At 46.6% G+C, this 8595-nt stretch overlaps 2 protein-coding genes across 3 annotated transcripts; one reads left to right on the top strand and one right to left on the bottom strand.

Annotated features, from left to right (window-relative positions):
• The first annotated feature begins 610 nt into the window (after window positions 1–610).
• Window positions 611–5175, top strand: LOC124663857 (pentatricopeptide repeat-containing protein At4g02750-like). Its single transcript, XM_047201511.1, has 4 exons — window positions 611–1451; window positions 2945–4171; window positions 4269–4465; window positions 5094–5175. Exons 1-2 carry the CDS (start codon window positions 611–613, stop codon window positions 3907–3909), a joined length of 1806 nt encoding a protein of 601 aa, XP_047057467.1. The 3' UTR covers window positions 3910–4171; window positions 4269–4465; window positions 5094–5175.
• Window positions 5176–5219: 44 nt separating this feature from the next.
• Window positions 5220–7500, bottom strand: LOC124700384 (myosin-11-like). 2 transcript variants are annotated; one of them, XM_047232520.1, is made up of 3 exons: window positions 7412–7500; window positions 6966–7230; window positions 5220–6764 (listed from the first exon to the last, which is right to left on the bottom strand). In XM_047232520.1, exons 2-3 carry the CDS (start codon window positions 6983–6985, stop codon window positions 5447–5449), a joined length of 1338 nt encoding a protein of 445 aa, XP_047088476.1. In that variant the 5' UTR covers window positions 6986–7230; window positions 7412–7500; the 3' UTR covers window positions 5220–5446. The 2 variants fall into 2 exon arrangements, with proteins under 2 accessions (XP_047088476.1, XP_047088483.1); XM_047232527.1 differs by lacking the exon at window positions 7412–7500 and having other exon boundaries at window positions 6966–7049; window positions 7136–7350.
• Between the last annotated feature and the right edge of the window lie 1095 nt (window positions 7501–8595).

Genomic DNA, 8595 nt, shown 5'->3' with positions numbered 1-8595 from the left:
TTGCAAGCAAACCGGCGAGCATCTTGGTTGCGCCATGTTGAAAGTAGGCGCGACTACGACATGGACGCCGCTCGAGCGCGCCGCTAGCAAGAGGAGGAAGGAGAGGTGCCGTCGGAAGCGTCGGCCTTGTGCCCGTCGGTGGCGGCGGCGGCGGCGGCGGCTCGGTACAGCGCGGCGGAGCTGTTGAAACTGCCGGGAGGAGGCGCGGGGGAGGCAGATGTACGGCGCGGCGGCGAACTCGAGCTGAGGCGGCGGTGAAATCGACCGACGCCAGGCGAAATCATGCTGCACCGATGCGGCGGGGAAATGGATGGGGCGGGCACGGCGTGAATTTTTCAGCCCTTGGAGCTTCGCGCGCTGGGCTAGCCGACGCGTCACATATGGCGCTCCAGTTAGGGCAAAACGCAGCCCGCAACAAAAAAATTGCAACGCCGTCGCGAATAGCGCGCCTGCTAAAGGAGCAAATTCGTCTCTACGCGCTGCATATCGGTGGTTATTATAGCGCGGGGCGCCCCGTCGGAGATGCTCTTAACTATGTCATGAAAGTCATCCAAGCTCAAGTTTAAACTTACGAGGAGACCGTGGCCTAGTCAATCCAGCAGTCAATAAGATGGAAGTGTGCGGGGAATGGGACCCAATTGTCATCCAAAGCCTGGATGGCTATAGAGTAGAGACCGTCGTTGCGTCGCCCCCTGCGAGTCCACCCACGGCCATCCATGCTGTCCAAATGCAGAGAGCACGTGCTCCCGCCACCGTCGCCTCTCGCGCCCTCGTCCGCGACAACCAGCGCATAACCGCTCTCGCCCGAGCCGGCGACCTCGCCGCCGCGCGCCGGGTGTTCGACGCCATGCCCCGCCGCGACGTCGTCTCCTGGAACGCGCTCCTCACCGCGCTCTGGCGCGGGGGCCGCGACCTGCCCGCGGCGCGCCGCCTCTTCGACGACATGCCGTCCCGCAACGTCATCTCCTGGAACTCCGTCGTCGCCGGCTGCCTCGCGCACGGCGACCTGGCCGCCGCCTCCGCCTACTTCGCGCGCACGCCGCGCCGCAACGTGGCCTCCTGGAACGCCATGCTGGCCGGGCTCGTCCGGCTCGGCCGCATGGAAGACGCGCGGAGGCTGTTCGGCGAAATGCCCGAGAGGAACGTGGTGTCGTTCACCACCATGGTGGACGGGCTGGCCCGGCGTGGGGAGGTGGCGAGGGCGCGCGAGGTGTTTGACGAAATGCCCGAGAGGAACCTGGTGTCGTGGGCAGCGATGATTAGTGGGTACGTTGAGAACGGCATGTTCGGCGAGGCAAGGAAACTGTTTGAAGCGATGCCAGAGAAAAATGTTGTGGCGTGCACGGCCATGATCACTGGCTATTGCAAGGAAGGAGACGTGGAGAGTGCCAGGAGGCTTTTTGATGGGATTCTTGTCAAAGACGTCATCTCTTGGAACGCCATGATTGCAGGTTCGCGATTCCTTTCTCATCATGCAACTTGGCTCATACTTACTACAGTCCTACTTCCTCTGAAGATATAAGAACTTTGGTATTGTTTGTATGCATCTATATAATGTTCTGTAGTTACTTAGATGCACACCAAGCCATGGTGACTGTTGACATCTGCAAGCTGGTGCTGAGGTTGTGCATCAGTTCTCTCACCTACTTGTTGCAGTGTGTGCATTTGCATGAGTTAGTGATTCTAAATGCCTTTTTTTTTGTTTGAACAATTGGGAATGTGTGGTGGCAGTTGAACAATTGTGATTTTTTTTTTTGCATTTTCAAATATATTTGATTGCACTCTGGAGTGCAATGCAGTGAATTGTTCGGTTGGACTGTTGAATGACTGAAGCCTTGGACGAAAGCTATTCACACTTTTAACTTGTGTGTAATCCCTAAATTGTTGTTAGAGAGAATTCCTTATTTGACACTACCTTAAAATTTGGTTCCCTATTTGACACTGAAATTTTTCCTCTTCCCTATTTGACCATAAGTGTAAACTTATTTCCTTATATGACACCGACGTCCATTCTGTTAGTCCCTACCGTCACTTTTAGTTTTCTTGGACCAAATTACCCTTTTTTCAATGCATAGGCAACCATGGAAAAAAAGAGCAGTAGCTAAATGAGCAACGCCGTGAGTCTTGTTGACTTGGAAAGACGGATAGCTAGCTGACTAGCACTCGCAAGGAGCTATGGCTCTCAGTGCCCCGCGCGCACGACAACGTTGCAACACGATGAGCTAGCTAGGACGTCTGTTCAGTGGTGCGAGACATCGGGCTTGGGACCAGCGGGGATGGAGCTGTGCATAGGAGAGCAGCGTCTGGAGCCTGGCTAGCGTTGGGGCTTGGGCTACCCGGCGCCGGCGGTGGCGCATAGACTATCTGCTGGTGGCGGCGGACCACTGGTCGGCGATGGACCCCCAGATGCGCACGAGAGTACTGAATCGATAGGCAATCAGGAGGTTGGGCACGATTTTTCACTCTTTTTTATTCCGAGCCGGTAGAAGTAATTTGGTATGCAGAATTTGACTAATCTTGCAATTTTTTATTAATTAAAATTGGAGGAGAAAATTTTCTAATTAAAATCTGCTGCTTTTGTCAAAAAAAACCCTCATAATGCACCAGGGGTAAAATCGTCTTCTTACATTCTCAGTTAACACCGTTAGTCCTCAAAATGTACTGAAGTGTCATATAAGGAAAGAAATTTGCATTTAGGGTCAAATAAGGAAGAAAAAGTTTCTCAGTGTCAAATAGGGAACCTAAATTTAAGGCAGTGTCAAATAAGGAATTCTCTCTTGTTGTTAAGGTTCTTGACTGAGAACCATTTCACTTTTGTTTGTACGGGGGGGACTTAGCAAACATAATAAAGACAAAAGTTTTGTGCCTAGATCTCTTCTTTTGCTTCTCATGCTGCCACTGAACCTTCCAAATCCTCACATTTCACATTTCCATATTTCTGCAGGATATGTTCATAATGGACATGGGGAAGAAGCTTTGAAATTGCACATCATAATGCTCAGAGAAGGTGAGAAACCAGATCATGCGACTCTCATTGCAATCATGACAGCGTGTTCTGCCCTTGCTTTGCTCAGACAAGGAAGATCAACACACGCTGTTGGCACCAAAACATTGTTAGAATCTAGCACATCCTTTTGTAATGCTTTGATGACAATGTATAGCAAGTGCGGCGATGTCAGTGAGTCCGAGTTAGTATTCGTAAATCTTAAAAGCCAGGATATTGTGTCGTGGAACACAATAATTGCGGCATATGCACAACATGGCAAATATCATAAAGCTATTTCTCTCTTCCATGAGATGGAAACACGAGGACTGATACCAAATGATATTACCATCCTTAGTGTGCTATCAGCATGTGGGCATGTTGGCAGGGTGGATGACAGCTTGGAACTATTTGATCTTATGACATTCAAATACGCGACATCTCCAAAAGCTGAACACTATGCTTGTATTGTGGATATATTGGGCCGAGCAGGACAATTCGAGAAAGCGTGTAGTTACATAAAAGAGATGCCATTTGAAGCTGAGAAGAATGTTTGGGGTGCATTGTTGGGAGCTTCGAAGACTCATGGTAATGTGCAGTTGGGTGAATTTGCTGCGAAAATGCTTGTGCAGTCAGACTCAGGAAGTTCAGGGCCTTATGTGATGCTTTCGAATATATATGCTGCTGCTGGCATGTGGGGTGATGTCAATCGAGTAAGAGGACAAATGAAGGAAAAAGGTGTGAAGAAACAACCTGGATATAGCTGGACTGAGATTGCTAATCAAGTTCATATGTTTGTGGGTGGTGATGCATCTCACCCAGACATGAACAAGATCGCTTCTGAGCTGAGAAAAATCAGCTTTCATATGCAATTGATGGCCAGTGGAACTCATACAGTAGTAGAGCTGGCCGAAGAATGTGGATAATAGTGTGCTTTTTCATACCGTCCGTGCTCTCATTCATTTGCAACATCTGCTGTCAGAATCTCTGTTTGTGAATTCAAGGATCAAATTCACAGGCAATAGACTGTTAGTTTTAGGTACATGGATTTTCTGCATGACATTTAAGCAGGCAGGTCTATTGGATGTTGCAATCATGATAGAGCTGGTTTCTTTCCTTCAGTAAAGAAGGGGCCCTGGCATTTGTAAAAAAGGTTTAATTATATATTGGGAGAAACAATTATTAAAGGTAATCACCATAATCATTTATGTTGGTCAGGAAAATACTTTTGTTCCAGACGATAAAAAAATCTTGCTCTAATTTAACTAGGCATTTCTAGTTGCAGGTTTTGCAGCAACCTTTACTGAGATAAACCATGGTTGTCAGGTCCAGTTAATCCCAAGGGAAGTGCTGTAGTTTTTCAGACGGGCTATTCGTAGACATCTCCTAGTTGGATGTGCTTCATGCAAATTTAGTTTGGTCCATTTGGACATAAGGAACAATAATGTTCTGGTGAAATTGACATCATTAACATTACAAAAGGTTGATCTTCTGTGAGCTCTCTGTACCATATGTTATCATTAAATGGGATTGGCTTCATTGCTGCAAAATTCAGTCTACAAAGGATGGTCAATAGCAAAGATAAAGTTAAGCATGGACAAACAATCTTCTTAGAGAAGAGAGCAGTAGGTACATGGGTTGCTTTAAAGGGAAAGTCACTTGTATACAGATAACATGAGGGCCCAGAGCCCCAGACAAACTGACATTTTCCTTGGCAGAACATTGTTCTAGTTTCTGCTATTGCAAATGAGAGTTTAATAGTTGCATGCTTTATTTTGCTTTGGATAAATCGTGGGCTTATGGTTTTCCACTAATTATCTCGAGAGCTTACGATTGCTTATGGTGACTGCGATGCAGTTTCAGTTGATTTTAATGCAACAAATATATAAACACTAAACTTGCAACACCTAGACAAAGAAAGGTTAGACCTGGGCAACTGGGTATTTTATTTTATCTGATTATAATACTATTTTTGTTACCTGTAAAAAAACTACTTTATGTTTATAGAGCAATAGACCAACAATGCAAGTTCAATTGTAAATAATGAAAATGTTTGCTTCTGTAGATATATTAATGAAGTATTTTCCTAAATCATAAACGGGTTTTGCAGACTAATGGCAAGACAAGGACTACTCAACTACTACATATTACTAGAGTTTTGCATTAGCCTGAAACAACACAAGAATTCCCACCTCAAGATTTATGAGGTAACAGATTGAAATGTTTGGGAAGCATATGTCAAGCACCCCTAGAAAGTGCCAGTTTTCATATTCTCACTATCTGTATGCCTTACATGTATGTTACATTCTTTGTAATTTACATATGTAAAACTGAATGGAAAAAGTGTTTACTTTGCACTTGGAGCATCTCATTTGGTCGAGCATTACAAATATCTTTTGTTCAAGGGAAGCAAAATTTGGAGTTGTATACTTGTATTTAGTAACTGCCTAGTGCCTAAGGATGCTAGACTACACTTTGAGGGTTTCTTTTCTTCATTATGTCACCAAATTTCCTAAGAATTGTCCTCTTGTTCTGCCTTGCAGGGCTCCTAATATCCTTCGGATGAGGAGATCTTTCAACATCAGAGTACATATCATCTGCTCCCACATACCTTCCTTTCCTCTCGCCTCCTACCACGGGATCTCTGGGTGATGCTTCTGCTGAGGTTCTGGTCGACTCTGAACTGAACATAGCATCAATCATATCCTTCAATTCTTTAATGCTACTCTGCCCAGCAGCCTCACTGACCTTCAAGGACTCGTATTCTTGCACAATGCTCTTTAAGGCACCGTCTTTCTCAGACATGTCTTCGTGAAGCTGAGAGTTCTCTACCCTGGCAATCTCCAAGGATTCTCTTGCTACATTGGCTTCATTAACCGCATGCTTCAGCATTTCCCTCAACCTCGAGTTCTCATCTCTGATTACCTTCTGTGATTGAAACAGTTTGTCATTCTCTTCCTTTGCTTTGTTCACCTCCCCCTCAAATATCTTGATGCAATCGAGGAGTCCCCTCTCTTTCTCTTTCGATGCTGCTTCCAACTCATCCGACTCAAACTTCAGTCTCCCTACCTCTTCCTGTGCCAACCAGAGCTTTTCCTCCAGGCTTTCCAGAGAGGCCTTTGAGTTCTCCACTTCAGTTCTTGCATTTTTCAACTCAGCTTGCACCAGTGAGAGCTCCGCTTTTGTCTCTCTAGCCACCGTAGTTTGTTCCTTTAAGGCTATCGCCAAGTCATCCATGGCTTTCTTGCACTTCTCCTCAGCTTCGACAGCCAACTTGAGCTGACGCTGTAACGAGAACATCTCCACCTCACCAGGATCGGCAAAGGAGAAGGACATTACACCCCTTCTTCTGAAATTCTTGGCCGGCTGCATACTTGGATTAGAGGACAGTGCAGTGAAGGCCTCCAGGCTCTTGTTATTATCTTGAAGCGAAGCTATCTGAAGCTTGGCCTCCTCCAGAGATACCTTGGTTTGTTCAAGCTGTTTTGTTTGGGCCTCCAGCGACACTAGCATTTGCTTCTCTGAATCCTTTGCTGCCTCCAATTCAACTTCCAACTGCTCTAACCTGTGTGCAAGGTCCAGTTGATCGTCCCCGTTGCCTTTTAACTTGTTCTTCTTCTTGTTGCTTTTCTTGACCTCTTCCATCTCATCCAAGGAACACACTTTCTCCTGTTTCTCCTTTACCAGCTCTTCCTGCAACTTGCCCAATTCCTCTTGCATATCTGATGCCTCAGGGATGCGTGATTTGGAAACTTCTTTACCACTGGAAGATGACTTGAAGCTGTAAGAAAAACAAAGGTCGTGTTGGTTCATGGATTGGTGACAGTAATCGAAACAAGGAGAAGAAAACATAAGAAATTCGGAAGAAACCTAAATCCCATTGAAACCTGTAATACCACAAGGATTCATGTTCGTCGATAGATAAAACCATGATCGGAGGATCTGGATAAGAAAACTCGGGAAAAAAAACTAAATACTCTACCTGGACTTGAACGAGAACATCTTCACCGGTGAGCAACCCGGCTCCAAGCCCCAGGATCAATGAACCGTGCCACCTGGGTTGCTACTATAGGCGAAACCCAAGTCTTTCTGTGAAACAGATGCAACAGCAGGGGAATCAGGTACTGCGCCGAGAAGGCGGTGTGTACATACCGGAAGAGACTATGGCTGTCTCTCGGAGCGCGAGACTTTTCTTTATGACCAGAACAGGGCAGAGAAGTATAGATCAAACACCGCGTCTTCTGTGCCTGTTAAAAGAAGGGGATGAATCAAAGACTTTATTGGATGATATTGAAACGGTCGAACTGAAAGAGCCTCCTTGAAGTTGAAGGGAAGCACGTCAGAAGCGGTCTGATTTTGTTTTCTAATAGGAGTAGTCGAGTAGATATTTTTGTCTAGCATTTCTTTATTGTTTTGTATGCAGCTTACCAGTTCAGACGTGCTTCTACGGCCTGAACGTCGCATCAGTTGGCCCAGCGGTCAGTCAGCCAAAGACACCATTGGTCGGCTCCGTTCAGAATTTTGTAGGTGGGATTGTTGAGGGCAAGAATGACGGTACCAGCAGATACGATCCTTTTATAAACGACGACTTGGCCTGCCCTCCCCTTTCCTCGCCGTTTCCCCGTATGATCAAGACTAAACTATTTAAGAATTTAATCGAATTATTATCTTTGGCGTGCACGTATTGCCTATTGGAATATTTGGATTGGTTTGATGACATGCTTTTAAAAAGGGAACGGTGGATTAATGTTCTGAGGTGCACATTTGATACTTGACAAAATTGGTGCTGCAGCCATTTAATACTCTGCTGTCCCAATTGAACTCTTTGCAAATATGTTGAAGAATTTCGTAGCTGTGTATGAGCTGTTAATAGGAAACTCATTCAAGCATGCCGACCAGGATGTGGCGGAGCAAACCGAACATACTATGTGAGGCAGGAAATTAGCTACCAAGCCGAACATAGATGTGAGGTAGAAAATTAGCTGGCGACAACTCCTAAAAAGTGTGGCAAGGCTGCAAAAAGGCCTCGATTTCCTGAAGGCATATTGATACAGCGCGGAGCGCTCACGGGCTAAGAGCATCCCCACTCGTTGGCGCTCCTCACGCTCAAATTCGGGGAAATTTTTGTCCGGATTGGAGGAAAATTTGGTCTGGGGAGCGCCGAAGTTCCAGCCGTCCCGGGGAATTTGCGCGGGCTAGAGCATGGAATCTTCACTGACACGCGGGCCAAATCGCGGAATTTGCTCCATCCGGAGTCCCCGGCAACACCCCGGGAAACCGAGGATGACCTGGGGAGTCCGGACGGATTTAGGCCAAATCCGGACGAAAACGAGAAGCTGGGGGCGTGACTGGGCCAGTTTCGTCCGTCTGGATGAAAAAAAGAGGCCCCGTGGGGCTATCGGGGGCATGAGTGGAGATGCTCTAATAGTTAAACGCCGAGGGCACGGTTTGGTTGCCTAGCCCGATTTCTTACACCACTGTGTCATTGGGAAGATACCACCTGCACGTCTAAGATGGGCCACAAGTTAGAAAAGCCATGTTGTTTGGTGACCTGCGCGAGTTTTTTTTTTGCCTCCGTGGAGATTGGGGCTCTGTTCGTTTGATAGATCGGT

Source organism: Lolium rigidum, chromosome 1 (genome assembly GCF_022539505.1).
Source record: "Lolium rigidum isolate FL_2022 chromosome 1, APGP_CSIRO_Lrig_0.1, whole genome shotgun sequence".
Lineage (NCBI taxonomy): Eukaryota > Viridiplantae > Streptophyta > Magnoliopsida > Poales > Poaceae > Lolium > Lolium rigidum.
The sequence above is the reverse complement of the archived record's forward strand: the minus strand, read 5'-3'. Positions and strand labels throughout refer to the sequence as shown.